The sequence below is a fragment of the Harpia harpyja genome, chromosome 21 (genome assembly GCF_026419915.1).
Source record: "Harpia harpyja isolate bHarHar1 chromosome 21, bHarHar1 primary haplotype, whole genome shotgun sequence".
Lineage (NCBI taxonomy): Eukaryota > Metazoa > Chordata > Aves > Accipitriformes > Accipitridae > Harpia > Harpia harpyja.
The window spans coordinates 16,624,373-16,648,372 of record NC_068960.1 but is presented as its reverse complement, the minus strand read 5'-3'; the positions used below and the strand labels follow the sequence as shown (position 1 = coordinate 16,648,372).

Genomic DNA, 24,000 nt, shown 5'->3' with positions numbered 1-24,000 from the left:
CTGATTAATTTGATTAAAATAAACTGGGCTTGCTCTGACCCTGCAGTTACAAAGCATGGCAGACTGCCTGTCGTTTGTGAGCATGCAGATGTCTTACTGGGACAGCAAGCAGCTGACCTTTATCTAATTGTTAGGTTGTTGTGAGGTGTCTTACAGGCAGGAGAGTTGGATTTGCTGTTTGGAAATGAGGTTAAGGTTTTGCTCCTAACATAGCAGATTTTATTAAACAGTTACTTTTCTAATCGATGTATATTCTTCTGTGGGGTGGTGAGTAAATTAAAATATCCTGCTTTAGGAGAAAGAGTATTAGTGACAGTCTGCTTGTATGTGTTTTTTAGATCACGAAGGAAAGCTTCCTTTGGATGTGCCCTTTCTATCCACCTGTCCAACTTTACTTTGTTATCCGCAATCCTACCCGGTCACATGACTTTGGTATATCCAAGATCAAGATTTGGAATTACAACACAACAACTCCCAGTGTAAGTAGTCTTTTCTCAACTCCTCTGTATGTATGCTCTACCTTGCCTAGGGAAACTCAGTTCGATCTTCTTTCTGAAAGTATGAAATAAAAGTAGATAGCATTTTCTCTAATAAAATAGGGAGCTAGGGACGGTCCATGTCTACTGCGAAATTTGCTTTTGTCTTAATTGTAAGTGGTAGCAATGTAAGTGTTAATGCATTTTCTTTCAAAGCTATTAAAGGTCTCTAAAGACCTAATAAAAGGCTTGCATATTCGTCACTTAATCCTTTAGTGTGGTGAGAAATAAAGATACAAAGGTAAGTGCATCTTAATGTTCAGGACTTTCAGTTGTTTTATCACAATATAAATAAATATGTTTTAAAATATGTGTTTTCTCATGTATATAAGTATAAATAGGTTGACTGTTGCTCGATCTCAGTTTTGTCACTTTAGTTAAAAAGTGTACTAACTGTGTGTTGATAATAAAACAAGCAATCTAGTATTACAAGAGAGACATCTCATGGCAGATGGTCTCTTGTTTGTGTGTTTGAATGTCACCGTGAAAATTATTCTTGTTTGTACACTGCAATGTTAAGAAAAAAATCCCAGGTACTGGATTAAAGAGGATTTGCTGTCCTGGATTATAAATAAGAGGCTTTATCCCTCTGGTTTTGCTGTCATCCATGTTCTTATATAAGCACATGTGGTAATTTATACATATGGAAGTGGTCATGGAAGGGACAGCTTAAACAAATTTACTATAACATGATTTATATTTATTTTCTGGAATTTTAATAGCTTTTTCTATTAAAATGTGGGCTACAGAATGTTCTATCATCATTAGAGAGTGCGAAAGGGACTGCTGTTTTTTGGAGGTAGTAGTATGATTTGTTACCAAACCTATTGAATCTAATGCAGGAAATACACATAAATGTATTTCCGTGTTTCAAGACACTGTTTTATAATAAACTGCTATGAGGCAAGCTGTAAAATCCATTAGGAGTATAATCCCATGGATTTTGGTGGCAGTGTAGAAGTCTACACTGACTAAAGAAATGTCTTATTAGCCTTAAGATGAAAGAATAATACAAAGCAGTTCTGCCTAATTCTGTAATTTGTCATGCAGAAGTTTTGTCTGAGAAGTATAAAACCCAAAAATATAATTAGCTAACAATTTTCTTCCTGCTAATGTAAATCCAGAGCCAGACTCCTGTGGGGTTTTTTGGTAATCATTCTAACTTCCTTCTTTCCCTTGAAAACCATGTGAGAGGTGCCCAAGTACTTCTTAAAAAAAAAATAGGCAAAAATTAATTCAGACCAGTACTGTTGCATATTTGAGTTTTAGAACTTGAGTCTGGAAGTAGAAAAAATATGTCTGAAGGAAGCTGTAAAAGTCAGATTACATCATTGTCATAGTTTCCTTGATTCACTGAATTACAAGGAAAGTCCCAGAGAATGCTTCCTCTTGACTTTATTTACTTCAGATGAGGTCTGCGAAAAAGGAGGTCATTTTTAGTCTGCAAGAAGAGATCAAGTGTAAGTAAGGCCAGCCAGTTCTTTTCAAGGTTGAAATATTCAGACATTTCATAAATACTTACTACAGCCTTGAAATTGCATCGTTACTTGATGCTATTAAAACTCTTTTCATAAGATCCAATATAATGTCTGTTGTATGTCTTCACAAATCTGTGAATGGAATTAATACTTAAATGCATGAATGTCTTAGTTGCTCTCCAATTGGATCATTTTCTTCTTCAAGCAATTGCCTATATGCATGTTTCTCCTGTGTGTATATTCATGTCCATTCTCTTGAGTTGGAGATTTTTTTCAGTGCTGGACTACTACTAGGGTGCATTGCCTGTAAGGATCCAGCAGCTTTGTTCCAGCAGAGTTAGGTTTATAGAAGAACTTTTATCTTCTAGTTCTTGACTTCTTTTCTATTGTTCTTTCTTTTTCACACTTCTGTGAGAAGTCAGGCAGAGGCAACTTCAAGTCCTCTCTCCAGGTATAATTCGCAGAAAAGTGCCTCTGGTTTTAAGCTTTGTCCTTTGTGCACAAATATCACTGAAATGGCCAGAAATGCCATCCTTGTTGCTTCATTGCAAGGCACTATCCCAGGAGGCACTCTGTGAGGGCTGAAAGTGCAAGCTGGGAAGGAACATCAAGAGAAACTGTAGAACTATTTTCACAAAATCTTTCATTTTTTTTCTCTCTGACGTTGATCATACCTACTTGCTTGTCCTGAGACATTGTGTCATTCTAATTACTCTTCTGGGAGAAAAAAACCCTGCCTTTGATGAAGTATTGTTTGTTTACAGGGTGACTTCTTGATGGAATTACTCAGGAGGAAGGGATTTCTCCAACCTCCTCATGCTCAAGGAGAGTTAAGCAGTGGTGCTAGGGAAGCTAACCATTCTGTCAATCTTTCCCACCACATCTGATCACTAAGCAACTGGAAGCTCAGAAGAGGGGTGGGAGGGAATGAAAAAGAGCAGTTCTTAGTCATGTGCCTGCATATGTTTGTTCTTGGTGTCCCCGAGATCTGTTCATATTTTTCCTCCCTGAGCCTCAGTTTGCTTAGAATTTTGGTGCAAGAGATTTTCATTAGCTCTTTTACTGGTTCTTCATGAATAGATGGTTATTCTGAGCTATCAGCTGTTATTAATGCATGCCCCAGTTCAGCCTGTCTCTATTGTCCTAGAAATGTCTGTAGCTTTGGCTACAGATTCATCTTGATACAGTCCAGACACCTCTTTTGCTTCCTACAATACCTATCCCAGAGATTCCAAAACATCAGAGAATGGGAGGTAATTTCCTGCTGACTGGAATAGTAATTTTGATGTGACTGGCCCTTTTCTGTGCTTGACTGTCCCTCATTCAGGGAGAATAAGCTCTACCATCTCATTTTGTAATGTTTTCTCTGTCTACCTGTCCTCCTCCAGTACTGGTGGGTGGAGTGGGATTCATTTCAAAACATCTTGTTCTTAAGAGGTTGCTGATTTTAATTTAAAAAGATGAAATTGACAAATACTTTTCAAAATATACATGTGTGTGTTTCTGTGGTTCCATGCAGTTTATATCTGTTCCCAGGTCAAAGTACAGAACTAACAGCAGTAGAGGCCAGGATATTCTATAGAAATGTTGCAGTTATCCCAAGTTCAACTGTGACTATCCAATATCTCTAGCATTAAAGGAGGACATTAGCAGTCCAGACATACAGAGATTCAGAAAATAACACTACTGGAGCATCCTGATAGTCTTTCTCTTCTCCATCATAATTTCAGGCAAAGCCATGTAGTTAGTTTTTAATATATATAATTATTAAAGTGTTTTGATCCCCAATTAGATTAATTTAGCAGTGTCCTTGTTCAAGGGGAAAAAATATCATGTTTTATTGCCAAATGCATCAGTACAGACATATAGCGCTTTATGATACTCTAGGAGTAACACAGGCAGCCATGACATAATGGCCAATTAAACTGGGTTTACAGCTGTTCTCTGAGAAGTTAGTGAAGGTTATCGTTTTCTATCAGGAATGTATCAGGAATGTGTCTTGCATTCCTACACGTACTCCCCCCCCCAACTGTAGCTTTCTTGTTATGCCTGCATCTTCTGTTTTTCCTCCTGTGTAAGTCCATATTACATTTTTTGCCTCATACATGTTATTATTTGAAAAGCAGTAGAAGGGAAGTTATAAAGACTTGTAAGCTGTAAAGAGTGCATGCAGGAGTGAAGAACTGGAGATACTTGTACTTGAAGGTGAAAGGAGTAACTGGTTGAGGCTGGGAGCAGATGAAAATTTAAATCAGTATTCAAGGAGAACTGACATCCAGGAGATGAGCAAGAGGGATGAAACTGAAACTTCTTACTTTCATGAAAAGCTGCTCAGTTTCCATGGAAATAAGGAAAGAACAGAGAGTCTTTAAAGACTCCATGTGATGGACACGTTACTGGAATTTAGAGGGCAGAAAAGAGATGGATTTTGTCTCATCTTCTGTATTTTCTTTGAAGATACCAGTATTTTTGTCAAGAGGGAGAAAAGGTTAAATGGAAATGATAAAGAAAATAGAAAGAACACTAGTTCCAACTTCAATGGAATGAAAAAATCAGGTTTTAGTGGGTGCCACAGAAAAGAAGAACATAGAAATAAGGTTGTGAGTGGCAGAGTTGTGTCTGGCATAAAGGCCTTCTATTTAAAAGGCTAGTTAAGTGTTGGAATAGGCTATCAAGGCAGATTATTTGAAAACTGTTAAAACCAGATTTCTTCACAATGGTATAGGTTATTTTACTTTCTTCAGTGGAAAGAGATGGACCAGGTGGTTTTTTTTTTTTATGTCCTTTCCAGCCCTGTATTTCTATAACTCTTTATAACTCTAATGGCTTTGATCAGGGTGGTTGTTTGCTGTGCAACATGTTGTGAAAGTGGTGAATCGTAAACATGCTGAAGCAAAATGTGCCTCTGGAATTTATATCTTGATCAAATATAATTATACTCAATCTAGGCTTCTTTGCTCAAGCTTTTCTAAATATTTAAGCCTTGTCAGCCAAAGTGGTTCATAGTAGTGCCTAGCAAGGTTTTTGGTCCTTTTAAATAAAATCTTAAATATTCCACAGTATTTTTCAGTTGTTTGAGCTTTTGATTAAGAAGTAGTGTGCTGGTTTTGGCTGGGATAGAGTTAATTTTCTTCATAGTAGCTGGTAGGGGGCTATGGTTTGGATTTGTGCTGAAAACAGCATTGATAACACAGAGATGTTTCCATTACTGCTGAGCAGGGCTCACACAGAGTCGAGGCCTTTTCTGCTTCTCACCCCACCCCACCAGCGAGTAGGCTGGGGGGGCACAACAAGTTGGGAGGGGACACAGCTGGGACAGCTGACCCCAACTGACCCAAGGGATATTCAAGACCATATGACGTCATGCTCAGCATCTAAAGCTGGGGGAAGAAGAAGGAAGGGGGGGGATGTTCGGAGTGATGGTGTTTGTCTTCCCAAGTCACTGTTAGGCGTGATGGAGCCCTGCTTTCCTGGAGATGGCTGAACACCTGCCTGCCCATGGGAAGTGGGGAATGAATTCCTTGGTTTGCTTTGCTTGCATGTGCGGCTTTTGCTTTACCTCACTTTTACCCTTCTGATTCTCTCCCCCATCCCACTGGGGAAGAGTGAGTGAGTGGCTGTGTGGTGCTTAGTTGCTGGCTGGGGTTAAACCATGACAAGTAGTCAAAAGCATGTTACTGATACAGGGTTTTAATCGTTTTCATCTGCTTATTGATTAAGTGTTCAGATGTCAGAGTTCCAGGACAGTGATACCTAATGCTTGAATAGCTTAACTGAAATCTTCATACTTTCATTTTTCTAGGACCTTGATGTTGGAGCAAAGAAGGTGAAGTTATATGTTAATGAGAACCTTGTATTTGATGGCGAATTAGAGAGAGCCTCTGGAGATCTCCTCACTGACTATAGCACTACAATTGACCTTACAGATCACAAGCAAGATATCTCTGCATATTCTTCAAATGAAACAAAAGCAGTAGATGCACCTGCAGTCACAGAGAAGAAAGCAGACCTACATTTTAAATGCTTACAGTCAAACAATACTTCTCTGCCAGAAGAAAATCTTCTTCAGCATAAGATGAACTCAATCAGCTTTACAAAGAAAAATTTGTCTGAGTTGGAGGATAATCTAAAAGTGGTACCATCTCAAGTTTGTATAAAAGATGCCAAAGATAATGTAACAGTACAGGCAGTTATGGAGCATGTTCAATGTGATGATGAACTTTCTTTGAGTGAGCAAATGGAAAAGCTAACAGGAAGAAAATTGTCTGATTCTACAGGTGCAATTCCTTCTTGGTTACAGTCATCTTCCCAAGTAACAGAGAATAATCAAGTCACTTACAGTAAGCAGAAACCTCCCTGGCTTGCTACAGAACATTGTTTAGGCTTGAGATTTCAAACACAGTCAGATGGAATCATGAAAAACTTTTCAGATCTGACTAATGAGGATGTCAAATGTCAGAGAAGTAGTAGAAATGCAAATGGAGATGAGAGATCACAAATGCTAACCAGAAAGGATGGTGATGTGGGCTTGGACATTTCGGAGCAACTTTCTAACAAAAATTGCTGCAGCCTACAGTACCCTACAAGTGGAAGGAGAAGTGTCAGATGTGTAAAAAAGGTGGGATTAAACACTGTAAATCTTGGAGAAGGTGATTCCGCTCTCAAAGGTAAATGCTCACAGTAGCAACCTTAGTGTAAGTGCTGACAGGTTCTCCATTTTGCAGAAGCACAGAATCATTTAGGTGGGGAGGGACTTCTCAAGATTCCTGGTAGTATAGACAGGGGGATTTTAGTTTTGCTACTTGCAGTATTCAGTTTTTCTCATTCATACTATGACAATGCTCAGAGTCTCTCTCCTTATCCTACACCTGATGTGAAATGCTCTTTTTCTGAAAAATTTACATTCTGAATTAGTGTTTTTAAATTTATTTGGAGAAGATTGAAGACTAAATTTCAGTAAATTATATTCTAAAAATTGACAGTCCTGCAGACAATCTGCAAAAAGATAAAGAAGAGTGTGACCTCAAGGTAGTGAGTAAATTTACAGTTTATCTGTGTAGTAAGTTTGTATCTTTCTCAGTGAGAATATATGCTGAATATGTTTATTCATAGCGAATGGAAAACTGTCCTTATTTTCCCTTCTCTGCTCATGATGTTAATACCTCTTCCAAACATCTTTCCTTCAGACATCTCTGCTTATTTATGAAGAGTTTTCTAGTAAATTGAGCTGTTACCTGCTCCATGTTTTTGATTATCCTTGTCATCCTTCTCCAAACCTTTTTTTAGTTCACCTGGATCCTGTTGGAGCTGGAGGATCTAGATTTGTGTAGTTGTGTTCTGCCTCTGGCAGTAGCCAGCAGTGTGTCCTCAGGGAGGAGCATCAGAATTGGGCAAGTTCTGAAGTTCCTGCTCTCACCCAACCTCCGGCAATCTATGGCTAAGAAATTTTCTGGGCATGGGGTAGTATTTTTGTGCTTAACAACTGTAAATAACACAAGAATAGAATTTCTTACCTACAAGGTCTACTTTGTCTCGCTTTTAACCAACTTTTTTGGATTTCCATTGCTCAGAGTATATCTTTAATCTCCCCTTTTCAGTTTCTAGCCATGTGTTACTCTGACTCCTTTTTTTGGACCCTTCATACTCCTTCTTTGGCATTCTGTAATTCTTAAGCATTCAATAACTTGTCTCAAATGAAGAGTGTCTGGCAGAACAAGGACAACAAGGCCTGGAGAATTGGAAGAAGAGGTTACAAAAATACAAATTGAAATTTTGGGAGTGATTTAGAATCAGAACAATTTACATGAAAGTGTAGCTTGCTCTATATTATATTTGGGTGTTTACATTAAAGTTGTGGTCATAAGGGACAGGAAATGTGCCTAAACGCAGAAATACTAGTTCAAATTTTACAGCAGTTACTGCATGAATTTTTCAGACAAAGGTGAGGAAAATGGTTCTTTCTAAACTTAGAATGTCTGAATTTTTTGTTCTCTGCCCCTCTGTGGACAAAACAGCAACTTTATAAGTATATCTGAAATTATACCTCAAAGAAGAAAAAAGTATGGAAGTGGTTGAAACAACTGCCATCTTCCTTTCACCTACCCACTCACTGCAGCCCGTTTGCTGTTTCACACATTTTACAGTATCTCTGTTAGATTTAGAACTTGTGAACATTATGGAAACTGTAAATAAATCCCACCTTAGTAATTTCTGGTCAGGTGTAAAAATGGTAACAATTCAGGAGTTTTAATGTAAACTATGAGATGAGGGTTATCATGATTCTAATTATAATGTCCTCTAATTTTGCTCAGAGCAGGTTTTGTCATCTGGTGCTTAAAACTCCCAATATGTGTTTGTCCCTGGGAAAACTGCATGCCATCTAGCAGCTTTTGTTCTCTCTGTACTGTACTGTGCAGGGCAAAGCCATCTTCAAAGTGGGACTGAGTGAGCATTAACAACAGGGAAACAGTTTTAAGTGTTTCCCTAAGAGTGGTGAATTTTAATTGGCATGGGGCTAGGGGAACTGCAGTTTCCCAACAGCAGTATGTGACAAAGGGGAGGCTGCACAAGCTCATATGCAATGTCACAGCATGCCTTTGGTCACTAAATGAAGAATAATGAGAACAACAAAAATTTGAAATAGCACGTACATGGATACTTGGCTCCAGTTAATGTTGCTATAAAAAGAATTTTTCTTTGATAACTGGTTTAGTGTGCAAAGGAAATGATGGAAGTATACTGGTAAAATTTGCAAATAACATATAATTTGGGGTATTATGAGTTAAGAAGATTGAAGAACTGCACAGAAAGATGAACTTGAGGACTGGAGTAATAGCAATGGAATGCAATTCAATAGTACTGCTTGCAGGGTCATTTGGGGACTAATAACAAAAATTAAGTTGTAAGCTGAGTAATCATCAATTGCAAATGACCGAGGAAGAGAAGGCTCTTGGTTGAGTAGTTGATAACAGATTGACCATGAAATGCTAGTGTGACGCAGGCGTGATTATAGCAATGCACTCAGAGGATGTATCAGCACAGGCATTTCTGTTAGTTAGGGAAATGTTAATATCTCAACACAGGCACTCGTGAGACATCAGTTGGAAAACTGCAGTTCTGATCATCCATTTTCAGGAAAGCTGATTACAAAGTGGAACAGATACAGGAGAGAGCTTTTAGAATGATTTGGGAAATGAAGCGTGTGATTGCAGCATGGAAATATGATTGCTATTTATAACTGCGGGGAGTAAAAATGAGATTAACACAACAGAGGGAGAAGAAAGTTTTTTTTTTCAAGCTAGTGTTGCTGCAAAATGTAGTTTACTAAAGTTTTGAGAGGAATTGTATGGTGTGTGTTGCCATCAGATGCAGGACGAGGGACTTGGTGATTCAAGACACCCCTCTGAAACCCACAGGGGAGATGCACGTTTGAGGTGTCATTATTTCTGGACTCTGGATAACATCCATCATACAATCCTCTCAGGCATGCAGAATGTGTCTTTAACATCTGCAAGTGGGATACTCTTTATCTACATGCAGAGTTTATTGTTCACATGGCTCCGATAAAAATAATACATTTTAGATTCTAAAAAAAGTGTCAAACCCTGTAAGCCTTCAGCCATTGACCTCTGCTTTTGGGCTATTCTCTGCTTTCCTTTTAGAGCTCCACTTCTCCTGTTGTCACTCCTTAATGTAGCTAACAAAACCGTTAACCTCCCATTGAAAATCACTTCTATTGAACTGCTGTAGAAGTACTTCAGAGTTGTAATCTCTGTACTGCTTGAAGTACTTAACATTAAAAATAAAAAAAAGGAAAAACCTCCAAAACAAGGAAAGCCAATGAATGTCAAATACTCTTCTGTACGTGCTCATTCTGAAATTTTCAAGCTTTGACATTTTAAAGTGGTAAATATATGTACAGTATCTTCTTCAGGTAAATTGTGAGGCTCTGAGAAGTACTGTTTGGGATCACCCACCCCATGAGTATCCATATGGACAATGGTTTGAACAAGAGAGTAACTTACAAATGACTGATGTTCTCTGAAATATGTACCTTCGCTTCCTATCTGTATTTCCCTTGTGGGGTAGGGAGGAATGGCCAAGTTGGTCTCCAGCCTTTCATTCTGGAAGACAGCCCTCTCTCAGGTAGTTTCACATCTGCTTTGAAATTCTTATTTTTATCTCTCTTGTCCCCAGTGTAAATGATTATTGGCCATAGATAGATTAGGAACATTGCCTCTTTCCCAGTGTTTCCAAAAACAAAGTTAAAAGTTAGTCTTGAGCAGTCTTTTGGGAAAACATCATTTTGCATTTTACGGCAATTGGCATTTATTCTTGATAACCATTTGTTTTAGTAGCCGCTCAAGGACATTGTACAGAAGTAAAATCTAGCCCATGGGCCTGTAATTGTTTAGTACTCCACTTGCTTTTCTTCATTTATTTGAAGAAAATACATAAGTGACAGCTTTATTGACAATCTTTGGTATTATCTGCTCTTAATTGTTCTGAGACAGAAATTAAGCAGCTCCCCAGTGCAGTCACAAGGAGAGCATGCTTTGCTCCCACTGGGCCCCTCTAATTTGTAGTCCCCACTGCGTTCCCATTAGATACTTTGTCATTATCCCCCTTCTACATCTCACACTTGCTGAAAAGTGAGAAAAATATTTGGATGTTACCTGCATGGAATGCAACATTCACCTCATCCTCCTTGTATACTGAACCTACTTCTTTTCTGACCACTTTTGTTTATATTCACGTGGCTGATTTTGACAGGAAGCCCTAGCTTTTCTCTGTAATGCTTTAGAAACTTAACCAGTTCAGCCATTTCCAACTGTATGAAAGATTTTCTGCAGAAATGCAGACAGATGATTTAAACTATTGTGGCAGCCACACAATAAGTATCACTGGGCAAAATCCCAATTTCTGTAAGTGTTGAGTCAAGAATTCGCAGTCTCAAACTTAGTTGCGCTTTGTATCTTGGCATGTGCTCTGCTCTTCAATAGTTAAAAGTGATTGTTTTCATTATGTCTAAATGGGGAAGGGAAATTGGGACATGTAGCCTTCATAATAGGGAGGCAATATAAAAGTGCTACTGTAACAGAATTTCACAGTAAGGGAACACAAATATGACCAGCATAATTCTGGAAAGTCAGTATTGTAGTAGTTTGCTTCCGGTCCTGTTTATACATTATGTATAAACACCTATGTAATGTTCTTTTCAGATGAAGACTTTTCTATCAAGGACATAGCAACCTCTAGAGCAAAGTGGCACAATGAACAAGAACACACTCTGCAGGAGTCCTGGAACTCCTTGGTAAAGTTTAATTATTCCCATCGCGGCCGAATCTCTAACATGGATTTTCAAGGGGATATCTTTGATGAGTTTCTCCATCAACAGAAAATCAACCGGCCTGGAGAATATCAGCAAATGAGAAAAGACGGACTACAAACACTACCAAAAAGGCAAGAAGAAGAAAATTCTGTGGAGGCATATGATGGAAATGATTTTAAAATTCCTGTTTTACCTTATGGGCAGCACTTAGTGATAGACATTCAAACAACATGGGGAGACAGACATTATGTTGGTCTTAATGGAATTGAAGTTTTCAGTTCTAAAGGAGAGCCTGTTCAGATTTCAAAAATAACAGCTGAACCACCTGATATAAATGTTTTACCAGCTTATGGCAATGATCCCAGAATAATAACCAACCTAATTGATGGGGTAAATCGGACGCAGGATGATATGCATCTCTGGCTAGCACCATTTACCCCTGGAAAACCTCACTTCATCTTTATTGACTTTGTGAATTCCTGTCAAGTAGCTATGATTAGGATTTGGAATTATAATAAATCTCGCATACACTCTTTCAGAGGTGTGAAAGACATTATAATGTTGTTAGATGAACAGTGCATCTTTAAAGGAGAAATTGCGAAAGCTTCAGGAACCTTGTCTGGAGGTATGCTATCATTTCTTATTTTCTTTGTGGAAACAGCAGTACAATACAAACAAATACGTTTAGCTTGTTTGTTATCACTTTCCACTTCAAAGCAAGCTGGCACTTTGTATAGTATTTAGTCCTTTTAATTTCAAAACGTAATGCAAAATCCACCAATGCATTTTTCAATGATACTGTGAATTTTAGCAGCATACAGAGCTAATCTCTATTCTTAATGGTGTCTTAGCAACAAGACCATATTTCAATAACATCAGATAGTCACTAGACTTTTAAAAGTTGCAGATTTTTACTTGTTTTCACAGGTACAGTCTTTTGGAAAAGGTGATGGAGAAGCTTTTTTCCCATTTTCTTTTATGTGTATTTGAAATTTGACTGACTTCTCTAGGTTTTTCTGCTGTGCAGTGTAAGTTTGAGAATGAACATACTAATTATATCAGTAGTCTGTATCAATTTACCATATATTATCTTAAAACACTACTGCAAATTAAATGTAAAGAAGGACTGAAAATAGTTTTTATCACTCTGCATATTCTTTTGTATGGTTTCTCCATTTAATTCTGTATGTTGCCTTCAGCCCCAGAGCACTTTGGGGATACTATATTGTTCACTACCGATGATGATATTCTTGAAGCTGTATACTGCTATGATGAGACATATGATGGAGAAATGGAAAATGCCAGCTCCTTGAGATATGAAGAAGAGCTAAAGAGGCCAACAACTGCTGACAGGGAGGGCGATGAAAGACCTTTTACACAAGCAGGGTTAAGAACAGAGCATCAACAGGTAGGGGCCCCTATGTTCAGAACTCTCTATAAATGTCTTCATGAAACATGACACGGAAGTAGTAGACACTGACTTCCATGATAGAGTAAAGCTCTGCAGAAGGAACTAATACTGCTATCTATTTTGAAGATTTTTTTTTCACCAGCCCAATAATTTATGCAATTTTTTTAAGGCCAAAAGGTCCTCCAAATTTTAGTTTCCGTGATTAATTAAGAAGACTATAAGGAAGACTACACTGGATTGTATATATTTTTTTTTTTCTTTACTTACTTGGACAGAGATCAGAGGGAGTTCATTTTGATTTAGGTACTCGTGAATGTTTATGCCACTGTCAGTGATTTTTACCATACAGTTATTCATGTAATGAGTAACTGTACTCCCTGTCACTCCAAACCAAAGATTTTTCCATGTTTTCCACACAGAGTATACTCTTGCTTGTTTCTTCCTCCACAAATTAAGTATCTCACATGAGAAGGATCTCCACCTCTCAACCCTCCCCTTATTTTTTCCTCTTTCCTTTTTTGACTAGCATCTCCACAGGTCTGTGTGCATTTTGCAGCATAAAAACTCCCCTTTACTATTCCATACAGTAGATATTTTACTACTTGGAGGAAGGCCATATTTTCAAGCACTGGAGTCTTGTCTCATACCATTCCAGCCCAACAGTCCAGTGTCTGAGCAAAGATCGTTCAAGATTTTCTGCTTAAGATGGTGTGGGGCAGTCTTTGACCTGATTTCCATCAAATCTACCTTCTTAGAATCTTCATGAGCACCTACTGTTGCTTCAATGAGGTTATCTTTTTCTAGAGGACACACTCTTACTTGTAAGGCTGTGAGGAGATCCAAAGCTGAATCAATCCAAATTCCAGCTGGTTCAGCTAAAGTGCTCCCAGTGATATATGGTTCCTAATGAGCCTTGTGCTGTTGTCAAGCCTTCCTGTTCTGTCTTGCCCTCTTCTCCTGGTGGCTTATAAGACAAAGGGAAATGTCATGACATTGGAATTTGGTCTCACTGTTAAGATCATGAGTCAGTGACTCTGTTTGACTTCTCCAGTGCTAGTTAACACTGGCAACAGTAATTTTGGTCCCATCTTTGCTTGCGGTATCTTAAACTGTTCAGACACCTTATGCAGTACAGGATCTCATGAACACAAATTGAAGTTCACCTTTCTTTTCTTGATCACTTGTTTATTGTGAGCATTCACCAGGACTGCTTCCATTGCAGAAGCCTAGACCTGGACTGTCTGGTCCTTACTCAGAGCCTCTGCCTTTTATTTTGCTGTTCATCTGTGATGCTCTTCATACTCCTTTTCCAACTCTGAAACATGCTGTCTCAGCAATGGAATAACAAAAGCTGTTGTGACTGAGCCATTGGTCTCCCTGTCATTCTGTATCTGCTGGTACCACCAAGATTTTATAGATGGATGCTTATGCTATCCTATCAGAATGATACAGATCTACTAGATGATTTGTCTTCCCTAGCATAACGTTGTCATTCAGACTACTATTGAGTTTGAACAGTCTCTACCTGTTGATCATTCACCCTTTTATCCTGTAGCATGTTCAGTGGATGAAAGAGTGTTTTACTGCACTGACTACAGAGCTTTTCAAAAGCTCTTACAGAAGTGTCTTTCTTTCTTGTCAATATTATCCATGGTCATCTGTCTTGCCATGAATTCAGTAATCCTTAACATGTCAACTTTTATAGCAGGTCAGACCTGTAACTAGTGCACTTGACCCAACTCTGACTGTGGCCAGTAGTGGATGCCTAGGGAGAATGTAAGAATAGAGCAAACATGCAGTGCTGTTTCTCTGAAACACTCATCCAGCCCTTAGAAATTTGTCTCACAAGGACTTTTTGACTTAACCTCTGTGTTTAGTATCCCGCCGTGGATTTTTATTGCGTTAATTTGTCCACTAGCTTTTTTAAACCACATGCACTTTTACAAATTAAAATGCTTTGTGGTAAGTTTCCCTTAACTGGCATAGCACAAAGAACCTCTTTCTGTTTGTCTCTAGGTTCATTTAAAGTCCCCTGTTTTTTGTGTTGGAAGAAACTAAACAATTATTCCCCATTCCCTTCTTCAAGCCACTCGAGATTTATGCCCGTCTGTTACAATCTCTTCTAAATCTCTCTTTTCCAGAATGGTTAGTCCTACTTTAGTTATTCCTTGCATGGAAAGTGCTATACAGTATGGTCAGGTGTAGGAGCATGGTAACACTTTCTACTGTTTATTGCTTTTCCAATAACTCCTGTACTGTGGTGGTATTTTGTTCTAGCCATGAGGATCTAAGAACACAGGTAGGACAATGTTCACAAGCAGAAGTAGTTGAAATAGTAGCAAATTAGACCATATCTGAAAGAAAAGTTAGTGAGCACCATTGGAATGAAGGGATCTGAGTAGCCAAGAAAAACGAGGGAGAAAAGAGGTGATAAGGTGGCTTGGCAGAGACAGTTTATGGCCTGCAAGGGAGGGCATTATTCTGCATTCTGTAAAACCAGTAGCTTTATTGTATCCTTGGGTTTTGATATTCAGTAGAGTTGCAAATTTTAATTCCCAGGCTGGTATTTTAAAGTTGTTCTGAGGAAAAGGCATCACACATCAAAGACAGAGTACCCCCAATAGGAGGGGGTTTTTCCACCTTCTGTAGGTTATCTGAGTGTGGTTTTTTCAGTGTCCAGTTCTTGTTCAGTTTCACCTACTTAGTTACCACAAGGACATGTGCTACTACATGACTTCATTGCAGTCTGGGAACATAAACATATAAGATCAGGATGTCAGTGGTTATACTGCACAGATCTAATATAGACGTAGGAGAAAAGTGTTGACGCGTCTTTTATTTTTTTTAGGCACAATGTAGGTCCATTTGATGTATTCTGGATGACAGGAAGTCTACTTCTAACGATGAATAAAACTATAGAGATGGAGTATGGACTTCTAATTTCCTATTTGGCTTTTTGACTACTAATGAGGATTGAGCTGACGTTTTTGTAGAACTACTTATAATAATGCCAAGATTTCCTTCTAATCTGCTATTATTTTGTTTGGAGCCCAATACTGTATATGTAAAGTTAGGATTGTTTTCCTCGTGTAGCATTTTTACATTTACCTGCAGTGAACATAATTAGCCATTTTATCATGCTCGCTCAATGAAATGAAGTCTAACTGCAACCCTTTGCAGTTGTCCTTTGTCTTTACTACCCTAATTGCCCCAGTATAATCAGGAAATTTTGTCATCTGTTTATTCACTTTCTGGTGTGCCATGCTGAATAGCATAGGTTATTATTAATTAGTATTGTCAAAGAACAAATGCAAGCTTTTGGACAATTTTTCATGCTTGTTCTGCCCCTTGATTCTTGAGAAGAAATTGTGGTGGCACTCTCTGAGGTCTTAACTTCCTTTCAGATTTCTCGTCTCTGCAACGTATTTGCAACATGTAGCAAATACAGCATATTATCTTTTGGCAGTCTGCAGGTAAATAAGAGTGACTTAAGAATTTCAGCCTCTTTGAGAATAGGTAGCCCACATTAGGGAGTCTCCCATTTAACACTCCTATATGCACTAACAACAAAAAAACCCCCCTAAGAGTCTTGACTTTCTAAGGATCCATATGATCTTCTACATTTTGGGGCACGTTTTCCATTATTTGCAGGACAGCCTGGGTGGTGAGGCAAAGGGGAGATTAATATACAAAAGGCTCGATGTAAAAAAAAAAACCCCAAAACAAAAACAAAGAAACAGACAAGCCCCCCCCCCCGCCCCCCCACTTTATAAACAATGTCTGTAATGTATATATGATATACATGTTCATTGCACCTGTTGCTTTATTTCTTAGGTTCAAGAGCCAGACCCTCTCTCTGAATGTATACCCAAGGAATCAGGAATATTTACAGGAAAATGTAAGTTCTTACATTTACTTCTTGCTTAACCACCCTCCCCCCTAACATGTTATCAAGGAGGATCTGGTTTGTCAGAGCTGTACAGAAATTTGTGACAGATGTCAGGTCTAGAATGAAGAAGGGTAATAGAATATTTAAGGCAGAAGCTTTGTTTACTATGGCATTTAGAACATTATATCGTAACAGTTGGCTTTTAATCTCAGAGTAATAACACTAGCCATTTGCCTAGTCCCTGAATGGTATTTGTAATAGCTGTGTCCCTTACGCAGTAATTCTCTCCCAGTCCTATGTATTTATGTAGATTGACTGAATTTCTCATATCGGACTGACGATAGAAACCCTACAGTAAAGCTAGACCAGAATGTTATATCCATACTTAAAATACCTGATTTCTTTATCTTGTACAAAACCAACTCTCTGTGGGCCTTTAAATTATTGTCCATAGAGCTTCTGGATGGCCCAGAAGTTTCAGTATCAGCTCCTGGTCCTTTGACCAGCACAAGAGAAATTGGGTTCTTGGGCCTGGCATAAAGTCTTTAGCAACCGGTGATGTGCTCTCTGAAAATATATACAATGCTGTGGCTTAGTCAGCCACACATCTGTGAACTATACCTGTGATCTGTGATCTATGGCCTATGAACTATATCTGGATCTGTGAACTTTTATCTATGAACATGTCTATGATCAATTCATATGTGTGAACTTAGGATGCCTTTCCCTCCTCCAGTTTCTCAAAATGGGCAAAAAAGATAGTGAGGGTGTGATTCAGAGCTCAGCAGATGCAGTGTCTCACACTGACAAGATATTGTTAATCAGCTGATTGGACTAACTTGTCTCTGCCAGACAAAGAGGTCCTGATTTCCATGAGTTCTTGCAGGGAAAGAGGTGGAGAAAGCTAGCTGTATTTAAGGGAGGCTTTCCATGTCTTATGAAACACAAAAGAAACTCCAGTTTAGTCTCTTACACTGAAAAAAAATGCCATTAATTGCTACAAGGGACTATCTTTGTAAATGACCTTGCACAAAAGCAAATAAACCAACTAGAAGCTACAACCTCATTTTTGCCAATGATTTTTGCATACCCTGTCCTGCCTGTGTATATTGTTCCTTGTTCTCCTTATTCTGTGGGGTGGTCTCTTAGGCCTGGAGTGAGAGTCCTCTTGCTTCTTCTCATTCCGGGAAATTACTGAGAATTGAGCAAAACTTAGGATCAGTACTGCCTTTTTCATCTGGGACTCCTGGTAATAAATTGTGCATGGAGTCACTGAGGATTTGTATCCTTGACCTGTTGTAGGTAGTTTTCATCTCTTTCATCCTGCTACCAGTTATGATGTCAAGGAGAAATAGTGCCTCAAAGTGTGATGATCACTGGTACAAAGTCCAGCTAGTGGCTAGTTACTAGAGATGACCCTCAGGGGTCAATACTACTATAGTCTGCACTGATTAATGTCTTTTTTTTAAAGAACTTGGATGATGGGATAAAGTGCAATCTCAGCAAGGTTGTGGATGATACCAAACAGAGGGCAGTGGTTAATATGCTGGAGGGCAAGGCTGTTTTTCAGAGGGACCTCAACAGGCTGAAGACATGGTAATCTCAGCATGTTACCTAATGTAACCTCATGAAGTTCAGGGCAAATGCAAAGACCTGTGTGTGGGATGTAATAACCCATGCCACAGGAGAGGCTGGGGGCCAGCTATCTGAGAAAGCGGCTTTGCACTGAAGGGCCTGAAGTCCTTGTAAGACCACAAGTTGAACAAGGGTTGGCAGTGTGGCCTCTCAGTAAAAGCGGCCAGCTGCCTCCTGGGATGCCAAAATAAGAGTGCAGCCAGCTGGGCAAGGAAAAGGATTCTTTCCCTGTATTTGACACTTGTGAGGCTGTATTTGGAGTACTGTGTTAAGTATGGAGCTCCCTAGGACAAGAAGAAAATTGACATACTGGTGTGAGTCCAGGGGAGGAGGGTCACCAAGGTGGTCAGGAAGCTGGAGTACCTGACGTGTGAGAAAAGCATGAGAGTGCTGGGTTGGTTTGTTCATCCTGGGGAAGAGAAGGTGAAATCTTGCTGTTGATAGCTATCGGGAGGGCATAGAAAGGACACATCCAGGCCGTTCTCAGGCATGGACGTAGGATTGGTTTGAGAGGCAGCAGAAACAACAAGGTAGAAGACAAGAATTTCCAACTGGGTATTAGGAAATCTTTTTCACCCGGAGGGCAATCAAACACTGGAACAGGGGTTCAGAGAGGTTTTGAAATCTGCCAGCCCTGGAGACATTCAAACTTTCACTGGATAAACTCCTGAGGGATCTAATCTAATGGACATGCTCTGAGTTTGGAGTCAGACTAGAGACCCCCAGAAGTCCCTTCCACCCTGCATCATTCTGAGATTCTGTGAAGGCATTGGCATGCTGATGTGAATACTAAACCTTGTGTGGATAGCTGCTTCACCCTATCTTTTCCATTTTGTTTGAAAATATACTCTGGTTTTGCCTGAGAACTCTTGCATACTTGTATCCTAAGCAAGTTTAGTTTTAGCAATGGCCTTGGGAATAGCATCTAATATCAATACAGCCATAGCTCCAAACTTGTCAACTAATAGAACTATTTATTTCTTAGTGTCCTTGCAAATGCTAATGAGATCTTACACCCAAGTGAATTTATGTGTATATCAAGATTTAGTCTCGTGTAAATTGCTATGGCTATTTAGAGGTAATTGGGCTGGATAGCTTACTAGGTTTAATGCTTGTTTGTCTTACAGGGCATCATGACTACTGGTGCTTCTTTAGACATTATCCAACCTGATTATTTCTGGGCTTCTGTAATGTGTGAAATGAAAGATATTTTTAATTTACAGTGATAGATTTTTATGGAACCTGATCAGATTGGAATATTACTTGTTATATCTGCATATGCTATTTATATTTTTTCAGTAAGGCATGAAACAGGTGGATCTGAAGATACACATACAATCTTTTGTCTGCCCAATTTTTCTTTCCTATTTATTTTCTGGAGATGCAGGCTAATGAACATTGCTGCTTTTCACTAATGCTGTCCTGTTAAAACACTTCCATGTGTCCAGTTCTGACATGAAGATAGTAACCTAAACACATTAGTAAACCAAATTTGGTTTTTGGTTTAACTATGAGTAGGTATTCTCTAACAATTTATGGATTTATGAGAGACTGGATTTATATGAATCTATATAGTCATTTAGCTCGCAAAAGATGATAGCTAGGCTTTAGACTAATAGGTCTTCTCTGTGTCTGCATAATCACAAAATCTGTCATGTAACTGCTTAAATGTATCTTTGAATTACTGTCAGTCTACAATCTAAGTAATGAGACACTTGATAACATGCTTGATCAGGAGTTGTATAGTTACAAGTGAACAAGATGTTGGTAGCCTGCTAAAGGGGGCTAACACAGATTTACAGAAGATACTATGCTATTACATGGAGGTAGGCATGCAGACCAGGAAGTATCTAAATACAGCATATAAAGTTATTTAATCTAAACAAATTACACATCCTGCTCATTGGTGGGGCTTGCATGCATGCTGATATTGGCTCCTTACTTCAAACCAGTAAGTATGTACATGTATATATTATATGTATATTCTTTTATATAGGCCTGCAACTGAATTTTACCATGACCTGGGGAGACTCTCATTACCTTGGACTGACAGGACTTGAAGTGATAGGAAAGAATGGTCATGCATTAAAAATAAGTACAGAACAGATTTCTGCTTCACCCCAAGACTTAAATGATCTTCCAGAGTATACAGGAGATTCCAGAACATTAGAAAAGTAAGTAGTGAAAGAGTTGGATTGTCCAAGCATTTTCTGCAGGGCTCTTTTTTTCCCTTTGTGCCTGTTGTTTCCACAAACAGTTTTGGAGTTTATCAATTTTAGATGCATTTTACATCAGACTTTATAAAGTAACAGAATTATATAAACTTTTATTATGTTAACACATGTTAATGTGAACATGATTTTCATACCATCACTGCTCATTCTTGGATTTCACAAGCTACCCAGGAACAGCTTGTTGTAGAAACATGAATGAGATGTTTCCAAAGGATGGTGTTTGAGATAGGAGATGGTAACATGCCTGGTTGGTATCTCTGCTAAGGACTTTCCAGGCAGAAATGTGGATGTTCTGTAGCATCTGTCTATGCATATGCAGTGATATTTATGCAGGATTTCAGGATAATTTCAAGGACAATTTTCAAGTTAGCAAAGGGTGAGGATGTATTAGGGAATTACACAAATAGGTGCCATTCTTTTTGCAATTCTGCAGCTTTTTTTTTGTAATTCCGGTGAAGTTTTATCAATTGACAAGTATACTTCCTCAAATTAACTTGTATTTCCTAAATGGTAGCAGTATAGAAATCATAGGCTATAGGTCTGGAGAGGACTTGGCATTTGGTTGTTATTGAAGCTGTATCCTGTTGTTTCCAAGTCATATCTTCATTTTAAAGGGTATTTTCAGTTGTAATCCTGTCCTCTGGCATGTTTGTTGTCTGTGAATAGGTTTATGAATTAGGACTTTTCTTTTCAAAGTCTTTGTTGAGCCTTGCTTAGAATGTTGTATGTATCTACATCTACACTAACTCTGTTCTTTGTAATTTCTGCTAATCTGACTAATACAGATGTCAAGCTTACTTGTATATAATGCGTCGGTTCTTCTTCCTATTTGTATGAAAATCTCTTCTGTAGGCACCAAGATCTAAGAAACCTTCCCATTAGATCCCCTGTGATGAAGAGATTCTGGTGGTGGAGTCTCTCAATACTCCACCATGATGGACCCAGATGCAAAGAATTCATTTAGCTTTTCTGTTGGTGTCTTATCTTCTCTGAATGCTCCTTTTCCAGCCTCGTCATCTGTTGATCCTACAGAATTTCTGGCAGGCTTTCTGCTTCTGATGTATTTGAGGAATTTTATTTATGGTACCTTTTGCTTGCTAGCCTTCATACTCTTTTTTGGCCTGTGCGTATGCACTTAGCCTTCCAGAGTTTATGATCCTATCAATTTAGGGTTTTTTGATCATTAATTTTGTTGAAAGATGGCTTGTAATACCTTTCTTTATCCTGCCGCTGAGCCGGACTGGCTTTGATTTTTCAAGTCCTCCCTCTTTCTAACATCTTGCTTAGTAAGTGGGATACATTTGTTCTGTGCTTCTAGTATGATATCCCTTAATATTCTCTCTGCTCTGTATAATGATTTTATTTTATTTTGTTGCCTTTTTTTTTTTTTTGACATACTTTGTCATTTTTGCTTAAGAACCTTTTTGGGCACAAGAAATAGGGGCTTTTTTGGCTTTTGATATTTCTGCAAGCATGTTGAATTTGAGTACACTACAGTGCTCTTCAACTGCAGCATTTGGAGTAGGTCCTGTGTACTATTCAGGACCAAGTAAGGATTATATCTTCTTTCGTGGGATCCGTAATCAGTTCCTCTGTGATACAGTCATTATTCAAGTCTTTTTCTTTAAGGAACTGCCAAGTCTGGCACTCATTCTTCCATTAAACTTTTAAATAAATAGTAAGTACATAGGGCAGTGTACCGAAGTAATTACAGTGGATAATTAGTTCATATTCTCCTTTACCCCATCTTTGTATGCCGTAGTTTGCAGTAGAAGAATTTAAAGTCAGGATTCCAAAATGAGGAAATAATGGAAATAACTTTATCAAGTCAGCCTGAAGTCTGTGCTCTTATGAAAAGACATTGTCATGCTAATAGAAAGCTTTTTAAAAAAGTAGGAATATGCCTAACTGTGTGCATGAAGAAGGACGTGAACAAACTCTGCTTCTTCTCTGGGTTATCCAGCTGCCATCCAGCTCCTTGTTGGATTCAGTATGGTTGCATTTGCATAATAACACACTGCAAAGTGCCAGATATACTAGTTTAGGCATGGAACTATATTAATAAGTTATATTGTGTCTGGGCCTTAGAGTTTTGCCTTTGGCCATTTTGGTACAAAAGTAGATGAGCTTTCCTCTGCCTGCCCCTGTTCACACAGGGAAAACCTAAGGATTTTTCTGGTTTTCCTCAGATGGGCCCAACTAAAGGAAATACTGTTTTTTCTCCCCCCACTGCCTTTAATTCAACAATCGCATATTATTTTTTATGTTTACTTTGCTTTTTAATTGTATACACATGAGCACAATAAGCCCTGGGAGCTGGAAGTGGCATCTAGAAAAAAATTAACACCTAGTAAAGTATCTGATTTTCATGAGAAAAGCAAGCTTTTCTTTTTTTGCAGCTAATGGATTTTTCTCTTTGTAGGTTAATAGATGGGACTAATATCACAGTAGAGGATGGCCATATGTGGCTCATTCCCTTCTCTTTTGGAGAAGATCATCTGCTTACAATCCATTTTGATAAAATTGAAAGTATTGCAGGGCTTCGCTTTTGGAACTATAATAAATCTCCGGAGGATACCTATAGAGGGGTAAGTAAAAGAAAAGGAGCAGTGCCAGCAAAAATATACAGCAGTGCATTGGAAAATTGGTACTGTGATGAATGAATACAGCTGCCTTAATGGAACACCATAAATCTTTCTAGATTGTCTGAGTCTGAATTTTGTGGCAGGTATAATGCATTTCTGTCTCCACAAACAGCAAATATTGAAAAAAAGCCAGAGATAGTTTAAAGAAATCTTCACAGCTGATTTTTCTAAGAGACACATACAATAGCACATATTATTTTCAAGATACATGATTCTGAAGTGGTATCCTCTCAGTATCTAGTATTTATGCCTACCATATGATTCTTTATTTCCTGGAACACGTGGAATGATAGAACAGGGATACTTCTCCAACAGAAATTCTGTTTAGGTAAGTTACAGAAGGCCGGTCAATCAATACTACCTTTTCCAAGAAGCAGGAAGAGTCTCTAGAACTCCAGTGTTTATTAGGGAAAGTTGACATCTTCAAACAGTTTGGCTAAAGTAGTTTAGCTAAAATGGTATCACATACTTCCGTTCTTCTTTTTCCAAATTGCTTGTTTTACTTTTTTTTTTCATATTGAATTATTGGAATTGACTGGCAGTTGACACCTGTTGGAGATCATGTTACATCTTGCTGGCACTCTGAGTTTGGCTGTCCCTCATTTCCCTGGTTTTTCTCAGAAGCTATACATGCACTTGTTATGATAATGAAGAAGTAGTTGCTGTTCACTGCATAGAAAGTTTATGAATCCATTTGTTTCCAGATCTTTCCCTTCACATATAACTGTTGCATTCTTGATGTCCAAACTCAGTCAATAGACAAGAAGAAAAATGTTGGTATGTATTAAAGTAGAGAGAGACAGGACAAAAAGGATGAGCAACGTTCTGGAAAAAATTTTAG

General features: G+C 38.4%; 1 protein-coding gene across 3 annotated transcripts in view; it reads left to right on the top strand.

Annotated features, from left to right (window-relative positions):
• The window catches only part of KATNIP (katanin interacting protein), a 64,996-nt gene that overhangs the window by 24,113 nt on the left and 16,883 nt on the right, over positions 1-24,000 (top strand). For all 3 annotated transcript variants that reach the window (XM_052772944.1, XM_052772945.1, XM_052772943.1), the window contains 7 exons: positions 339-479; positions 5,817-6,681; positions 11,236-11,970; positions 12,545-12,753; positions 16,591-16,654; positions 20,277-20,454; positions 22,937-23,102. In XM_052772944.1, coding sequence (XP_052628904.1) covers positions 339-479; positions 5,817-6,681; positions 11,236-11,970; positions 12,545-12,753; positions 16,591-16,654; positions 20,277-20,454; positions 22,937-23,102 — 2,358 coding nt within the window. The remainder of the gene's footprint in view (positions 1-338; positions 480-5,816; positions 6,682-11,235; positions 11,971-12,544; positions 12,754-16,590; positions 16,655-20,276; positions 20,455-22,936; positions 23,103-24,000) is intronic.